This window comes from Chiloscyllium punctatum, chromosome 46, assembly GCF_047496795.1.
Source record: "Chiloscyllium punctatum isolate Juve2018m chromosome 46, sChiPun1.3, whole genome shotgun sequence".
NCBI classification, from domain to species: domain Eukaryota; kingdom Metazoa; phylum Chordata; class Chondrichthyes; order Orectolobiformes; family Hemiscylliidae; genus Chiloscyllium; species Chiloscyllium punctatum.
In genome coordinates, this window is record NC_092784.1 from 47,841,926 (window position 1) to 47,860,583 (window position 18,658).

The window sequence follows — 18,658 nt, forward strand, 5'->3', positions numbered from 1 at the left end:
GACCTCGGCCATTCAGCGGCGGATGGGCGATACATCCGGTTGGACCGCCGTTGACTGGGGGAGACTTGTTTTGACTGAAGCCGGGGCGAAATGGACGGTCGTTATTCAGGTCAGTCAAGCGAGTTTGAGGCGATAGGCGCCTCGTGGTCGCCTTCATTTATTTTAAGATAAATGAAAATAAAGAAAGGCAATGTGCATTGCATCGTGACACGGCGATTGACCGTTTTCTATAAATTGGTCCCCTTTGCTCCTCCTCCCAGAAAAGATTAAAAAGCCACAGCCACCGAGGCTGGTTTTCACAAACGAAAGGAAAAACAACGCTACCTGCTGCAGCCGGTAACCCCGCCCACGATATCCGATTGGCCGGCGGACCTTTGTTTTGGGCGGGTCTGTGGTGTGATTGGTCGCGGTCGGTGTCGCTTAGTCTTGGGGTTCTGGGTTGAGTTGCTCGATCGCTACTGGGCATGCGCCGTGGAATCACACTTTTGTTTTCCGCCGCTGTTTTACTGCATTAAAAAATAGGAGCTGTACATTGTTGCGCCACGTTTTTTTTTGTTTCAAGCGGTCGGTTACTGAAGTACAGATGAAAATTTCCCCTCCACCATAAAATCTAAAGTGAAACTCGATTACGGGCTAGCTGCTGCGCGCTCCCCTGGATGTTGTTTTCAGTGTTCGCGTTTTCGTTTTCTCGACCCCCACAAAATGGCGCCTCATTGGAAACGGTCCGACTCTGGCCCACGTGCATCGCTGACATTCACACACACACACACACGCGCACACGCACGCACGCACACCCCCAACCACGCCCCGTTCGCGCGCTCACGTTGGCCAGTCCGTCCTCTTACCCCGATACACTTGCAGCGCTCCCTTAGCTTAGGCTGTGAGCTCTCAACTAAGCTCCTGTTGTCGGTGAGAATAATAAGCTGTTTACCTGCTGGTTTTGTGTCCCTCCGCAAGTTTCTGACTTGTCACGCTTAAAATTCAAGCGTGAGGTTCTCTTTTCACTTTATTTTGTTCTCCCTTCCTTTTTTAATGGACATAACCAAATGATGAGAAGAGCATTATTAGCAAGACAGGCTTTATCATGTTATTTTCTTAAGTTTGTATCAAAGTAGCAAGCAATGTTAACATGACTGCGAAATTTAATTAAAGCATCCTATTATTGTGTTGTAGGAAATATAACAACTTTTCCCTTCTAATTTATTTACCTTTAAACATTTTAAATATGTTGATTTTAATCATTAAATATTCTGGTACTCAATTACCTTAATTGTTTATAGAAGGCTCAATTTAAGAAAAAAAGCAAAGAATTTCCTGATCTGCTTCTAATCTCATTCTGAGGTCAATAATATTCTGTGCTCTTTTCCCGTCAGTGTGAATGTTCCTCTCCTCTGAGTGGTTGTGGAACTTTATTCCTCCTCCTCCAAGTTTCTGTTTAAATCTTGTTTGATTAATCAATGCATTATGATTTCACTCCCAGAATCTATTTCAGTCAAAAATGATTTTGGTTGTGTCTTTTTGTTTTTGCTACAATCTTTCTTTTACTCTGTTGATTTAATACCTATACAGTCTGCAGCTCTGGTAACACTTCTCTCCATGTCTTTTATGGAAGTTTCAAACTTGGTTTTCACTTTGCTCTTCTTCCTGCTACTTCATTCTTCTTGTCATTTTCAATGATGTTTCAACATCTGAGACGTAGATGGAAGTCATGTTTTCAATTTTCTGTCTATCAGTGATTCTAAATGTGATGACCCATTCTGTGATGCTTGTATTATTTCTGCTCTTTGCTCAGCTACTCCATTTGCTTGAGGTTAGTGAGGTGAATTGATAGCATGAATAAAATATTCATGTAAATCATAATCTCTTAAAAATTTGTCATTTCCAAACTTTGGACTATTTGATATTACACTGTCTGAATTTCTATACACTGAGTAGATTCTCTTGAGTGATTTTATTACTGCCAATGCAGTTATGCAGACGATTGACTTCAATGCACCTGGAGTAATATTCTACCATAATAATGAAGATCTTCCCTTTGAACTTGAATAAATCCATTCCCAGATGTTCCCCTGTCCTTTAATGGAAACAATAGAGATTTTAGTGGCTCTTTTTCCTTTTGGGTGTTTACACCACAATACAGATGATAAATATTTCCTTTATGCAGTGAATGATAGCTGACCAGATTGATTATTTCTTGCACAACACTTTAAAGTTCTCAGACATGCTTGATGAATTTTTTTGAAGAATGTCAAGTTAAAGACCTCTTGGTATCGCCAAGCTCTCTTTGAAGATTAGTGAATCATCATCCATAACAATGAGGTGTTTACACTATGCAAATTATTGTTATGCTTTGGATTGTTGGTTCATAATCTGGCATCTTCCAGACAATATTTCTGGATCCAGATGTGTTCTGCATCTCATATCATTTGCAGCTTTAGTAGCTGGTAAATGTTTAGTAACTTCTGATGAGTGGGCGTCAACTTCAATGAATTCCAGATCTTCTGTTCAATTTAATGGTATCTTGACAGTGTGACTGCTGATTGATACCTGCCTTAAATACATTACTTTGTGAGCCTTAATCTAAACTGCTGAAATATGGGCAGCAACTTGGTCATAGGTTTTGTGTTTGAAAGTGTGAGCAATGGTTTATAGTTATATTTCAAAATTAAAACTAAGACCATCACATAATCTGATTTTTTTTTTCTCCACACACTACTGTTGTTGCTAAAACTACTTTCTTATTAATGATATACACTGTTTAATCTCGTTAGTGATCTACCGCCATAGTAGACTGGTCAATGTTTTCCATGTTTCAGCACAAGGAAGGGCACTGCCCAACCTTGTTTAAAAATGTATCAGTTGTTGCTATGGTTGGTAAAGTAAATTATTATATCTTAAAATTTATAAGGAGAACAGGAGTTACTTGATTTTATCAAATACCCTTGTGAGGCCAATGTTCCAGCATCATTGGCCCTGGCTTAAGCTCTATTTGAAAGTCTCATTAATCTCTGCAGGTAAAGTAGAAACTTTCCCACATGATTCACCATCCCAAGGATTCTTTTAAGTACTGTAATGTTCCTAGGTGGTGGGAATTCTCTGCTGGCATATAGTTTTTGTTTGGATCTACTGTGATTTCAGTAGCTTGGATAATGTTAGGTTTTGAAAACTTGCATGTCTCATTCAGTTTTAGACCTGCATTCTGTTGGACTTCGCCACTTGTAACTCTTTGGCTATGTTCCTCTTTTGTGGATCCATGTATTAGTATGAAATCCACGTGGCATATTACACCGTTGATGCTTTCCAGCGAGTTGGATATCATTCTCTGAAACATTTCTGGAGCGAATGCAATTAGCGAAGGTAATCTGTTAAAACAATTATGCCGAAAGGATGTAATAAATGTACTTAACTTTCTGGAGTTTACATCTGCAAGTAATTGCCAAATCCATTGTTAGCATCTAACTTGCTGAATAGGACTCTGGACTAGTTTTGTTAGACTTTCATCCATTGAAGCAATTCAGTGAATTTCGTAAACCGTTGCTTTGTATAAGTGAGTTACATCCACAGAGATTCTTATCAAATCATTTGGCTTTGGTATTGTACCATACCATACATAAACACAATCTTGATGCCATAGTAATCAATGAAATCACTTATTTGCAAATTCTCTATTTCTAGGGTAGGTGAGGCACTTTTTTTTAGTGTGACTAAGTGGACTGATTTAGCATTAGCCTGTAGGAGATGTAATGCTTTCTTCAATTTTTCCAAATCTGAGAATTTTGGGAAATTGCATCAAAATTGACTTACTTGCTTTCTTTGTACCTGAAATCAGCTCTCCTTCAGACTGTACTATTATAGTATTTAACTTCACTTGAGATGGTGTCTACAATGCTGCGCTAAGCAAGCACTGAAGTAAAATATCTCCTTAGACTATGTGCTGAAGAGTTTGGAGTGGTGTTTGGAACTCGCAAAGTTTTTCACTTGGTTGAGAGTATTATTACTGTTCTGCATTGCTGCAGATTATAATGGAATTTGGTTTGATATTCTGTTTCACAATGTACTTTGTACTGGTAGTCTTTTTTTTCCAATTACAATATGACATTATAGTCTTATTTTGCAGGTTCATATGGAAATTGGAACACAGAATCTTCTGGTGAAGGTAAAAATGTTAGGGGTGCTTAATGGTGGGGATTGGATGGATGATTTGGCTGGTCTTACTGTCCAAGCTTTGGAACTTGATTTGACTCAACAAGGAGTGATTGTAAACCTGACAGCTACATAAAATAGCTCAGTAAGCTTTAGAATAGAAAACCTCCCACTAATTGTTATCCTCTACAGTTGTTTGTCCTTGCTCTGTATCCTTTTTTAGTTCAGTGTGAAATCTGACAGTTCTTCGTGTGACATTCATGTGCTGTATGAAGAGTGGTAATGCACATATTTCTTAGCCTGCAACTGGAACAAACTTGTCAAGAAGTGAAGATGTCAGAACCGCAGACTGTAGTTGCTGGTTTAGGAGAGAACATTATAGTGCAGCACAGGTCCTTCAGCCCTTGATGGCAGGTGTAGAGATTTAAAATTCTCTAGGAGAAAGTGAGGATTGCAGATGCTGGAGATCAGAGCTGAAAAATATGTTGCTGGAAAAGCACAGCAGGTCAGGCAGCATCAAAGGAGCAGGAGAATCGACATTTCTGGCAAAAGCCCTTCTTCAGGAATGAGGAGGGTGTGCCAAGCAGGCTAAGATAAAAGGTAGGGAGAAGGGACTTGGGGGAGGGGCGTTGGGAATGCGATAGGTGGAAGGAGGTTAAGGTGAGGGTAATAGGCTGGAAAGGGGTTGGGGGGCAGAGAGGTCGGGAAGAAGATTGCAGGTCAAGAAGGCGGCGCTGAGTCTGAGGGTTGGGACTGAGGGGAGGGGAAATGAGGAAGCTGGAGAAATCTGCATTCATCCCTTGTGGTTGAAAGGTTCCTAGGCGGAAGATGAGGCGCTCTTCCTCCAGGTGTCGTGTTGCCATGGTCTGGCGATGGAGGGGGCCAAGGACCTTCATGTCCTTGGCAGAGTGGGAGAGGGAGTTAAAGTGTTCAGCCACGGGGTGGTTGGGTTGGTTGGTGCAGGTGTCCCAGAGGTGTTCTCTGAAACGTTCCGCAAGTAGGCGGCCTGTCTCCCCAATGTATAGGAGGCCACATCGGGTGCAGCGGATGCAGTAAATGATGTGTGTGGAGGTGCAGGTGAATTTGTGGTGGATATGGAAGGATCCCTTGGGGCCTTGGAGGGAAGTGAGGGGGGATGTGTGGGCGCAAGTTTTGCATTTCTTGCTGTTGCAGGGTAAGGTGCCGGGAGTGGATGTTGAATTGGTGGGGGGGTGTGGACCTGACGAGGGAGTCGCGGAGGGAGTAGTCTTTCCAGAACGCTGATAGGGGAGGGGATGGAAATATATCCTTGGTAATGGGGTCTGTTTGGAGGTGGCGGAAATGACGAAGGATGATACGGTGTATCTGGAGGTTGGTGAGGTGGTAGGTGAGGACCAGTGGGGCTCTGTCCTGGTGGCGATTGGAGGGGCGGAGTTCAAGGGCAGAGGAGCGGGAAGTGGGGGAGATGCGGTGGATAGCATCGTCAACCACGTCTGAGGGGAAATTGCGGTCTTTGAAGAAGGAGGCCATCTGGGTTGTTCAGTGTTGGAATTGGTCCTCCTGGGACCAGATGCGGCGGAGGTGAAGGAATTGGGAATATGGGATGGCGTTTTTACAGGGGGCAGGGTGGGAGGATGTGTAATCTAGGTAGCTGTGAAAGTCGGTCGGTTATAATACAAATTCACCTGCACCTCCACACACATCATTTACTGCATCCGCTGCACCTGATACATTGGGGAGACAGGCCGCCTACTTGCGGAACGTTTCAGAGAACACCTCTAGGACACCCGCACCAACCAACCCAACCGCCCCATTGCTGAACACTTTAACTCCCCCTCCCACTCCGCCAAGGACATGCAGGTCCTTGGCCTCCTCCATCGCCAGACCATGGCAATACGACGCCTGGAGGAAGAGCGCCTCATCTTCCGCTTAGGAACCCTCCAACCACAAGGGATGAATGCAGATTTCTCCAGCTTCCTCATTTCCCCTCCCCCCACCTTTTCTCAGTCCCAACCCTTGTCCTCAGCACAGCCTTCTTGACCTGCAATCATCTTCCCAACCTCTCCGCCCCCAACCCCTCTCTGGCCTATCACCCTCACCTTAACCTCCTTCCACCTATCGCATTTAAAATTCTCGTCTGTTTGCTGAACTCAGAACATTAGTGTTGCAGTTGTGGTTCTCCTGTCTTGCATCGCAATGAGCCATTATTGCAGGATTAAAATCAAAATAAAGATATGGTTTTTCCAAATTATTTGAGGTTCATTCTTTGAAGAAAAGCTAAGCTATTGATTTTGACTGAAATATAGAGAAAAAACATTGGTTCCTAGATCACACACAACATAAGAGGTCTGCAGTGGGTTGCATCCTTCTATCTTTAAATTCCACACCACAAAACTTGTCCCAGTTTATAATCAGTCTGGGAGTCCTTCCTTCACCTCCCAATTATTCCCCAAAAGGGAAAAAAAGTGTGTGAAGATATGCTTTAAAAAAAAAGGCTGTTGTCTTTTTCACTTGCTACATGTGGATTATTTACATACTTTTCACTTCTACAATAATATTTTATGATTCGATTACTTACAGTGTGGAAACAGGCCTTTTGGCCCAACAAGTCCACACCGACCCTCCGAAGAGCAACCCACCCAGACCCATTCCCTGACACCTAACACTACGGGCAATTTAGCATGGCCAATTCACCTAACCTGCACAATTTTGGATTGTGGGAGGAAGCCAGAGCACCCGGAGGAAACCCACGCAGACACGAGGAGTATGTGCAAACACCACACAGACAGTTGCCTGAGGCAGGAATTGAACCCGGGTCTCTGGCGCTGTGAGGCAGCAGTGCTAACCACTGCCACCGTGCCACCCACAGTGTTTAGCTGTTATTCATCTGCTGTAGGTAACTCAATTTCTCTAACTTCATTTGTTTCTCTGTAGGGGGTGTAGGAACCATTTCCAATATTAAGAGTCTCAAAACAGTTTAAGAACTTGCATATGTGGTTGTTTCAATCATAACACTGATAATGTTATTGCAATTTATCTGCCCTCTTCAGGTTATGATGACTACAGTTGTGGACATGGTTCTGGATCCAGTTATGGCTACAGTGGTAAATCCTGGGACTCGTACAAGGGCAACCAGACTTCTGAATCCATTGTAGCTAAAATTAACCAACAATTAGATCTCCTTTCTCGCAATGAAGGTGATGATCAGGAAAGGTATCTATCGGGGCTTCAAAAGCAGCTTGACCACTCTGTGCCATTTGGGAGACTAAGACTTTTTTGATTGTTTTGAACAATTTAGATTAGACCTTGAACTAGCATTAAAGATTGTATGTACATGGAGACACTATGTTTTGTCTCTTGGCATTCTGCTGTGAACATAATGTTGCATTCACTCTCAACATGTCCTAGCAGTACTTAACCAATCTGTTCGGACATGTAATGACACAGTTCTTGACCAGATTGGACTTGAACGTGGTCTTCTAGCTCAGAAATAGGAGCTCTACCACTGCACTACAAGAACTCTATTCATGTACTACTGACTATTTATTTAATTCAGTCCTTGTGGAGGTTATAGCAACAGAATGGCTTTCTTTTTGTCTTGGCATAATTTGATCAAGATGTTTATTCTATTTGTAAGGTCTGCAATTTGTTGTTTCTAATTGGTTCTGGGTTTTTTATTGTCCAAATATGAAGAACGCTAGCATTATTGTTAAAGAACTTTAAATGGCATAACATTTAATAGACATAATTTTAGATTTATCACAAAATAATGACCAAGAGAGTGTTTCTGATCTAAATTGCTTCTCTCAGTTGGAGAATTAAGTTAGCAACCTCTCCTATTGTTCACCATTGACTCTCAGTATGTTGGAAGGTATAATGTAGCTTGATACATATTTATGGTAATCACAGGAATATTCATACCACAAATGCCAGCCAATGATTATCTTTTTCCTTTATTAATTCATGGGATGAGAGCATTACTGGCTCGCCCCATTTATTTCCCATCCCTAATTGACGAGAGGGCAGTTAAGAATCAATCAAGTCCGGAGTTACATATATGCCAAACTAGGTAAGGATGGCAGTTTCCTTCCCTAAAGAAGGACTTTTCCAACATTTGACAGTGGATTTATGCATTCATTAGACTGGTAATGCTCGGTTTTTTAAAATTCAAATTCATCGGCGGGATTCAAACCTGGGGCCCCAGAACATTACCTGGGTCTCTGGATTAATGGTCGAGTCATAATTCCAGTAGGCCGTCACCTTCAAATAAGACATAATCTAACCACTGTTCCTTGATATTCAATGGTGTTACCATCACTGAATTCCCCCACAATCCATATCCTTAATGTTACTAATGACCAGAAACTCAACTGGATTAACGTAGTGGCTCCAAGAGCAGGTCAGAGTCAAGGAATACTGAAGTAAATAACTCCCCTCCTGACTCCTCAAAAATCTGTCCACCATCTACGAAGCACAGGTCAGGATTGTGATGGAATACTCCCTACTTGGCTAGATGGGTGCAGCCCCAACAGGACAAATCAGCTCAGAGGATTGGCACCAAATTCGGAAGCATCCACTCCCTCCACCACCAATGCTGAGTCGCAGCACAGTATCCTAGTTACAAAGTGCACTACAGACATTCACCCAAGATCCTGGGACAGCACGTTCAAAATGAATGACCACTTCCATCTAAAAGGACAAGGCAGCAGATACATGGGGACACTGTTAAGTTGTTTCTTTCTGAGGTTCTTTACACACTTGATGCGACTGCAGCATGCCAACTTTTGTGAACAAGCAAAATTTTATTAAGCACAGTATAATACAAGCTTTGGAGAAACCCTGAACACTCTTCGCCATGGTTGCAAAGCATGTCCAGGGAAGCTCTCTGTACAAAGGAAACAGACGTTCCTTTATACAAAATCTTTACATCACAGTCAGTAATGCTCAGAAGACAACCCCCTGGCACTCCCTCACAGTCAGATGCCACTCAAGACACAATGCAGTGACCACCTCACCTCCAGAAACAATGTATTGCAAATCATCCTGTAATGGCCTGATCTGGAGTGAATTGTGTTTTTTTTAACCACAGGGAGTTGTCAGAATTCCAACTATAATGTTTTATTGATTTCTGAATAGAGGGTGAAAATAGTAGTAGATGACAATGTAAATGGCTTTTGAATAACTAGGAAATGGCCATGCAAGTGGCTCTGAATGCCAAGAGATGGGAATATGATTTCCTTACAATCTACCTGCAAGTCAGAGGCATCCCACTCTAGCCTCGAGACATCCAATTTCCTGCAGGTCAGCAGAGTAAGTTAACTCTTTAATATCATAACACCTCCATCTGCAAGTTCCCCTTCAAACCACTCACCATCCTGACTTGGAAATATATTGCCATTCCTTCACTGTCGCTGGGCTAACATCCTGGAGATCCCTCCCAAAAGGCATTGTGGATCTGTGATGTTTTTGTCCCAGGTCCAGTTCCTCTGATTCAAACTCTGACACAGGTGGCATGTACTGGACAGTAGCCCATCATTTGCTTTCTGGAGCATCTTGAGAGAGTTTCTTTTCCTCTTCCAGCGGTAATGATATCAAGGCTGCTTCCATCTTGGACTCCAAAGTTTCCTTGACACTTGATGGAGGGGGAGAATCTATGGTTTCTGACAGGCTTTCTGGCTGTTTGGAGGGGCCAGGTGTGTTTTGCTCCTGCCCCATTTGCGAGGTAACAGCTTTCAGGTGATCCACATGTTTGTCAGAGCCGCCTCACCTACCTGAACTTTGTAAGTCATTGGACCTGACCTCACAGCAGCCTTGCCTTGTACCGATACAGGGCCATTTCTGTGGTTCCAGTACCAAACTTTGTCCCTTGAATTGTCCCCTGATCTCTCGCTTAGAGGAGGTATTTGGCTGGAAATGGCGTTCTTGCTGTCGTTTCGTTCTCTTCCCCCAGGTTTGGGAATATTGGGTTTAACCTGATTCAGAGTCTTATCCCCATCAACAACTCTGCTGGAACTAAGTTGTTGTTGTGTGAGGAGCGGTCCTATCATCAAACAGGAACTGGGACAGTTCGGTATCAATTATGCTTTAGGCTGCTTCTTCAAGCCCGCCTACAACATTTGGACTGTTCTTTCTGCCAGACCAATGGATGATAGATGATATGGAGCTGTCCTTATGTGTTGAATGCCATTCAACTTCAGGAAATACTCAAACTCCCTGCTGGTGAATGATGTTCCATTGTCCATGACCAGTACTTCTGGGAATCCATGTATCGTGGACGATGCTTATCGCTTTTGAATGGGCATCCATGATGTCCAGGAACATTGAGCCCATGAAGGACCAGCTTAGTCGACATGTAACTGCGTTCAGGGTTTACCCAGTCATTCCCACGAGTTAGCAGCTGCCACTGGTGGCAATTTTTGTCCTTGTTGGCACTCTGTGCACTGCCCCACCAATGCAACTATGTTAGCATCCAAGCCTGGCTATCAGACGTAGCTCCTTGCTAGCATCTTCATCTTGGAAGCCCCTGGATGATCCTGGTGAAGTCCGGCCAGTGTCTGGCAGTAACCTTTACTCAGGACACCCCTCAGCCTCTGACGCTCCAGGAAAAATAGCCCAAGCCTGTTCAGTCTCTTCCGATAGCTCAAACTCTCCAACCTTGGCAACATCCTTTTAAACTTTTTCTGAACACTTTGAAGTTTCACAACATTCTTCCTGTAGGGGAGAGACCAGAATTGCATGCAGTATTCCAGTTGTGGCCTAACCAATGTCCTGTACAGCCATGCCATGACCTCCCAACTTCTATACTCAATGCACTGACCAATAAAGGCAAGAATACCAAACGCCACCTTCACTATTTTATCTGCCTATGATGCCACTTTCAAGGAAGTATGAATCTGTACTCCCAAGGTTTCTTTGTTCAGTAACACTCCCTAGGACCTTACATTAAGTGTACAAATCCTGTGCTGATTTGGCTTTCAAAAATGTAGCACCTCGCATTTATCTAAATTAAATGGGTCAAATAGCTACAAAATGTCAGAAAGAATTCAATTTGGATAAATGCAAGATCCTGCACTTTGGTTCAACAAACAAGGGCAAGGCTTATACAATTAATGGTCGTGTTGTTGAACAGAGGGACCTAGAGGTTCAAGTACATAATTCTCTGAAGTTTACATCACATGTGGACCGGGTGGTTAAAAAGGTATTTTACACGCTTGCCTTCATTGCTCAGTCCTTTGAATACAAGAGTTGAGGAGTCATGTTAAGGTTGTAGAGGACTTTGCTGAAGCCTCTTCTGGAATACTGTGTCCAGTTCTGGTCACCCAGTTATAAGAAGGACATTATTAAGCTAGAGAGGGTTCAGAAGAGATTTACCAGGATGTTGCTGGATATGGAAGGTTTGGGTTATAAAAAAATGGCTGGATAGGCTGGGATTTTTTTCCACTGGAGCGTAGGAGGTTGACAGGGGACCTTATTGAAGTTTCACAGATTACGAGGAGTATCGTTAGGGTTAATGATAGGTTTCATTTCCCTATGTTGGGGACTTCAAGACGAGAGCTGAAAATGTGTTGCTGGAAAAGTGCAGCAGGTCAGGCAGCATCCAAGGAGCAGGAGAATCAACGTTTCGGGCATGAGCCCTTCTTCAGGAATCCTGAATTCCTGAAGATTCCTGAAGAAGGGCTCATGCCCGAAACGTCGATTCTCCTGCTCCTTGGATGCTGCCTGACCTGCGCTTTTCCAGCAACACATTTTCAGCTCTGATCTCCAGCATCTGCAGTCCCCACTTTCTCCTAGAGGATTTCAAGACTAGGAGACATATTTTTAAGGTGAGAAGAGAGAAATTTTAAAAAAAGACATGAGGGGCAAATTGTTTACACAGATGGTGGTGCGTGTGTGGAATGAACTTCCTGAGGGAGTGGTGGATGCAGCTGTAGTTACAATGTTTAAAAGATTCATAGATAAGTACACAAATAGGAAACATTTGGAATGAAATGGGCTAGAAGCAGGCGGGACTGGTTCAGTTTGGGATTATGTTCGGCATGGACTGGTTGGACCACAGGGTCTGTTTCTGGGCTGTATATCTGGGCTTGCTTCTACACTAGTGAAATTCCTTAAGTGTAGTTGTGTAATAACACACTTGGCTTGGCAATAAACATTTATCTACAGAGTAATATGGAAGAAATCACAATGTTTTCCATCCACATATCGACCATCAGATATACCCAATCACTGAACAATCTACAAGTTCAGTGCATTTGTTTCTAGGTTACAGAGCTCTTAACAGATGCTAGCTTTGGGAAAGGTCTATGTTTTAGAGTCATGAATGACGCTCTTAAATTGGTAACAATTTAGTTTTTATTACTGATAAGTTATTCAATCCCACACTGATTTTATAAAAGACTAGAAAATATTAATTCCTTTTAAACGAATCACCTAGCTTGGTTGAACCTCTGCTGTTTAAATTTCAGTCTTTGTTGACTGTGTTTATTAGGCTGTTCATTGGTACTCTGCAGCTACTGACCAAATTCCTTGTTTGCTGTGCAACTCTTTCAGGTTTGCACCTTTCGAGTCCTATGACTCCAGGTCTTCACTGGATGACCGTGAGCTGTTCAGATCTGGCTTTGATTGCAGTGAATCTGGACCTAATCGTAATGATTACTATGGAGATCGCTTTGACCACTTCAGCAACTCTGTAAGGAACCGCAGGAATCAATTTTACAACAGAGCACGTGACAGGTCCGGCCAGCAGTGGGGTCAGAACTGGTCTAGAGATAGACCTCCGAGTAACAGACCTTTCTGGAACAATCCATTTTCATCATATTCAAGTTCTGAACGACTATCTGCACACTGGAATGAACTGTCAATAGGATATGGAGGCAGGGGTTACGGTCCCCTCTCCAGGAATGTCCCTTCGCTCTTCTCCCAGCCCTCTGGGTTTGGGATGTTCGGCATGCAGGGAGTAGGAAAGCAATTTGGAGGTGGCAGACTGCGAAGGAGAGAGAGGAATCAATTCAGAATTGTAAGTAGAAAGTAGTTTCCCATATTATAGTGTCATAGACTTTAGCATTTAGCTGTGTGAATTTCAGCAACCAGCCTAACAAACTCCCATTTTCTCCAAAAGACATATTTCTCCAATATGTCCCCTTCTTGACCTTGATTGTCAAATACAAAAATAAAGTTAAAAACAATAGAAATGGTCATATATATGGACTAGATCAGAAGTTACAAATGGAGCTGCTGTGGATTACAGGAATGCTGTGAGTGGAATATGCAGTTTAGGAAGAAATGGTAACCTTGTATGAGATGATTGCTGAAAGTGCAAGAATGCAGAATGTAAGATCAGTTGAATGTGTCAATATTGAGTAGCATTTTCACAAATGTGTCTTTATGCATCACTTAGCACACTAGTGGTTGGTACTTTGAGGCTTGCTGATATTGCATTGCATTTGTTTCACTGGATACATTTCAATGTGTGTGCTTGCAATTTGCAAGGGTTAGCATTCAATGTTAAAACTGCTGTAGCTTTCATAATGATTCCTAGTAGGTTTCTGTATGTTTCAGTGAATGTTTATGAAAGTATAATGGTGTGAACTTGTTTAGTAGTTCTTACAAACCCTTGGACTTAAAGTTACTTTCTGGTTTAGTGGACCAAAACTTCTGTTTCATTAAATCTGTTTGAAAAATGAAACTGAAAGAATGACTTGTACCGAATTGGTTTCACTATGAAACTCATTCATTGGCTTTAATATCTGCAGAACTTGAGGTGAATCCAGGAAGAACTTTGATTCTTTCCTCATTTGATTTATTATTGTCACATGTACTGAGATTCAGTGTAAAATATTGTTTTGTGTGCTAACTAGACAAATCATACCTTACATAAGTACATCAAGATAACAGAACAGGATTCAGAATATAATGTTAGATACAGAAGGTGCAGAGAAAGGTCAACTCGAATATTTGAGAGGTCCATTCTTATAACAGCGAGGGAAGAAACTGTTCTTGAGTTTGTCAATACGTGTCTTCTGCCCGATGGAAAAGCAATTTGAACAATTTTTATAAAGTTCTCCAACATTTGATTTGATTTATTGTTATCACATGTACCCAGATACAGTGGAACATATTGTTTTGTATGGTTCAGTCTGCCTGTACAGCATTCTAAAGTGTAGAACAATACAGAATACACAGTAGTGCAGAGAGAGAGAGATCACATCAGAACCTAGAGTACATGACCTCCTAGTTAACAGTATCCATCCAAAGTTAATTTGACCAATATTCTGGTATCTTAATCACAGAGGGGAGGTAGAGGCCGTGAGATAGGATTTGGAAGAAAGAGGCAGCCTTCAACTGCAAGCAATGACGAACCAGACTCCAAACTGTCAAGAATGGACCAGTCAGATATTTCAGATAGTGAAGCAGGTAACCACTTAAAAGAAATTGTTGCACACTCCTTGTTGTTTTGTAACATTTTAAAACGAGTTTGAGCCTAAATTTTGAACTTAGGTAATTTTGTTCAACTGTGTTGACCAGTCCTGATCAGTCAAGCCTCAGTCCACTTTCCAGCTGTTGTCAGGAGATAGTAAATCTTTCTCCCTCTCTGGAATTATATTCAACTGGTAGCTTCTTATCCATAACCTCAGCCTTAGCAACATCAGTGTCAGTTCCAAACCTATCATCTGTGTCACCACAATCACTCTTCCCTTCTCCATCTCTGTAAATCTATTTCATATACTGCTCAGAAACTGGTCCAACTCTTCTATGCTGGTTTTGTGTTCTACCTATTCAGTTATTCAGCGTATTTTATCACTTTTTCAATAGTCAGACTACTTGTTTGTATTTCAACTCTAGATTAACACACATTCCTCCAACTAAATATTAGGAAGGTGAAAGGCATGGTCTTCTATTCCTGTTATAAACTTCATTTGTTAGTCACCGATTCCATTCCATCCCTCGGAACTGACTGAGACTGAACTGACTGTTTGTTTATAATCCTGGTGTCAAACTTAACTCTGACATATTGATTTTTGACCGCATGTTGATGCCATTATTTCAGTCACCTTTGCTGACATCACTCAACTCTGCCTTTGCTTAACCACATCTACCGCTGAAGCTCTTGAGTCTTTGTTGACCTAGAGATCTAGCACAGTCTCAGCTGACTCATTGCACTGAAGTCTTGCAAAACTGCTTTCTGAATCCTGCTTATCATTTTTAGTCAACATGACCTCCTAGATAATTAATGCTTCAGTTTTCAAGCTCTTGTTCCAAATCTGTCCACCATCTTAGCTCTACCATCCTGCAGAGCATTGGTGCTCCTCTTAATTCAGCCAATGCCAGGATCTCTGATTTTAATTCTTCTATCCCTGTCCAAGTCTGTCAGTTTTAAAACACCTTTCCGAAAGCTATCTTCCTTATTATTCCTTTTAAGATGAGCCTTAAAGTCTGCCTCTCTGTCTGTCTTGATAATCACTTTGCAATGCAAAGTTATTATGTTAAACCTGCTTTGCATTATTGCATATTTTGGGACCTTCCTGAGTTGTACCAATTGATGCATTAATAATCCTAATAGTTTTTTCTTTCAAAAAAAAACCTTGTGTCTGTGTCAACTTAAAACCGAAGCCGGTGTACCTTCCTGTCCAGCTGTGGTTGAATATGTTTTTGAGGTTGGTATGTCTTTCACGATGGTGAAGCACGGAACAAAATTCATATAGTGGTCTGTTTTCCTTTGTCTGAGAGGTGGGTCAGATTTTCAGACCTGTATTAATATTTATATTGGAGGGGTTGCCCTGGTGTATGCATGTGTTCTAAGCATGATACTGAATTTCCTTACTTAATTCATAAAAAGTTTGCAGACTAACTGATTTGATGTAACTTGCACGACGTCACATCATAGTACTGGTCTTTCTGTTCATTATAGAAGGAAAAGAGCAAGTTTATGGAGATGATGTTGAAGGTTCTGCACGAGGTGACTCCTGTGCTGTGAGTATTTCTGGAAATATTAAAAGTTTAATTCTGATAAAATTTAAGAAGTGGTTTCAGTATACCTAAAGAAAAAGGTCTCTAACAATTTGGCATAAAACTTGGTCTGATAGACTCAGGAACCTCTAATTGACATGACATCTATTACAATAACCACTTGTTGACACTATTTCATATTATTCTTAATTGATGTCATTTAAGGCCACAGCACAGAGGAAAGGCTGACCTGGTCTCCCTTGTAGAAAATTAAAACACCTTTAAAATTTTTCAATTATGAAAGTGGAGGAATACTCTTCTACTTTCCACTTGTAATATGGTCACAGATTTTTCAAGTAATGGTTAGAGAGAATAAAATGTTATATTGTTAGAGGTTCTCTTTCATTTCTCACCCTGTGTGACTAATTTTATTTTGGTCGGGATTTTGCCTAACGGGCATCTAGTTTAGGGAAAACACTGCAAGTAGTTTTCTATTACCGTGATCGTTGTGCTCTGGTGCAGGTTTAGTAAGTATTGGTTTAAAACTGCAGTCGTCAATATAACAGCCAGTGTGTTTGTGTAAGAAAAAAACCCAGATGGGATTGTTGGTTGGTGTATCATTGAAACTGTTTTTCTATGTTTAGAACTTTGAGGAAAAAGATGCAACTGACACCCTTGAAAAGGAGAAAAAAGAGAGTGATGCAGATGGTAAAACTATTAACTCCAAGAAAAGAGGCCTGGTTGTGAAATTTTGATTGTTTATTTATGATATTCAATAACCTGCCATTTAATCTTTTGTTTTTTCTTAGCTGGTGAGGGACAAGAGGAAAGTAATGAACTAAAAATGAAAATGAAACCAAGGAAGAAACAGCGGGATCGTATTACAGAAAGGTAAAGGAGTGTTTCTTATCATAGGTATATCTGCAGTTGCATTGATTTGAACATCTGAACAATAGGATTCAGTTTTGGCATTGATTGGATTATGGGGTGGACTGTTTAGTTAAAAGTGTATTTCCTACTATATGATTTATGATGAAGATATTTTCTTATCAATCTGTTCAGAGATGTTATTACACACCTCTGATGCAGGTGAGACTTTAACTCAGGTCTTTTGGTTCAGAGAGAGGGACAGTATTACTGTGTTACAAGAGCCCTCATTTATCATGAAATGTAATTACATGAGTAATAGTCTCTTTGGTAACATGACCATATGATCACATTTCCTGAGTAGAAGCCATTCTCAGTACTGTCACTGTAGTGTGCAACAGAGAGTGGTTACATGGGAAGTGAGAAGCTTATTTTGTAGTTTGGTTGCCAACTTAATTGAATAAGCATGGTTCAAGGTTGCAATTGTGACCTCATTGTACTTTATTTCTAATTCTCCCAGCCTTATAGCATATAACTGATCTTATGAACTCTAGCAGGATTAAGAAAAAATATGCAATTAATTTAAACCAGCAATTATGATGATGAGGTCTGTAGTCACAATTATGTCTAGTAATAGGATTGCATTGGTCAGTTTCAATACTACAATTGAAGGTAGTAAAAATATTGATACACACTATATATTCAACAATAAAAATATGTTTATTGCAGAATATTGTATGCCTGCTCAGTTTGCAAGTTTCGTACCTTTGATGATGAAGAAATTTTCCCCCACTTGGAAAGTAAATTTCATAAGGAAAACTTCAAATTCATTGGAACTAAGCTTCCGAAGGAAACAGCCGAGTTTTTGCATGTATGTTAAAAATGTACTTTTCTTGTTGTTTAATGCTTGGCTCATGCACATGTAAAATGCCCAGAAGGGTGAATAATGGTGCAAGGAATATTGTGTGTTTCCAACTTGTGTTGGTGAATGGTTGCAAGAAGTGAATGAGAGAGCCTGCACAAGCCTCATCTTTTGACATGACACTCACCAGCCTTCAGCACTCTCATCATTATCTTTGCTTCCAATTTTTTTTTAGAAACCATCTGCTCATGATCTTTTTATTTTTCTCATTTGCAACATCTATAAGCCCATCTTTTATGCTTTACTCGTCCCATTTCCAATTTCTCTTGCATTGCACCATCATCCTTCTTTCTGTCATTTCATCTCTCCTGCCTTCCACTCTTTCACAGATGTTCCTTTTGTTTCCACTGCCTACATATTCCCTGTTTCTGCAATCATTCAACATCCATAGAACATAGCACATCACAGTGCAATACAGGCCCTTCGGCCCTCAGTGTTGCTCCAACCTGTGAAACCGTGACATTTCTGTTTTATTTCCCAGTTCTGATGAAAGGTCATCAGCCTAAAATGTTAACTATGTTTTTCTCTCATTAAAAATGCTTCATATTTCCAGCATTTTCTGTTTTTGTTTTACTGAACATTTAAACTTTTCTGTTGTTGTACAAACAGGCAGTACTGAACTAACTTGATACTTAAAAGCTTTAGTAGAGACTGCTACTGAATGGTTAGAAATGGCAATGCCTGCATACCTTTGACACTAAAGGATGATCTGTTGCTGGTTCAGCTGAGATCCAGTTAATCGTGTTGGTATGTACTGCACCAAGTCACTTTCTGTTTTCACTGTACTTCTGATAATGGGTC

At 41.1% G+C, this 18,658-nt stretch overlaps 1 protein-coding gene across 3 annotated transcripts in view; it reads left to right on the forward strand.

The window, feature by feature from the left end:
- Positions 1-7: 7 nt before the first annotated feature.
- Positions 8-18,658, forward strand: part of LOC140468009 (A-kinase anchor protein 8-like) — a 28,358-nt gene continuing 9,707 nt past the window's right edge. Inside the window, exons 1-11 of one of the 3 annotated variants that reach the window (XM_072564147.1) lie at positions 20-109; positions 3,185-3,357; positions 4,118-4,156; positions 6,703-7,018; positions 7,173-7,335; positions 12,673-13,138; positions 14,412-14,535; positions 16,031-16,092; positions 16,713-16,776; positions 16,878-16,959; positions 17,665-17,806. In XM_072564147.1, coding sequence (XP_072420248.1) covers positions 3,343-3,357; positions 4,118-4,156; positions 6,703-7,018; positions 7,173-7,335; positions 12,673-13,138; positions 14,412-14,535; positions 16,031-16,092; positions 16,713-16,776; positions 16,878-16,959; positions 17,665-17,806 — 1,473 coding nt within the window. In that variant the 5' untranslated portion in view covers positions 20-109; positions 3,185-3,342. Of the gene's footprint in view, positions 110-3,184; positions 3,358-4,117; positions 4,157-6,702; positions 7,019-7,172; positions 7,336-12,672; positions 13,139-14,411; positions 14,536-16,030; positions 16,093-16,712; positions 16,777-16,877; positions 16,960-17,664; positions 17,807-18,658 lie in introns of all 3 variants that reach the window. The other 2 variants (XM_072564146.1, XM_072564148.1) reach the window with 2 other exon arrangements.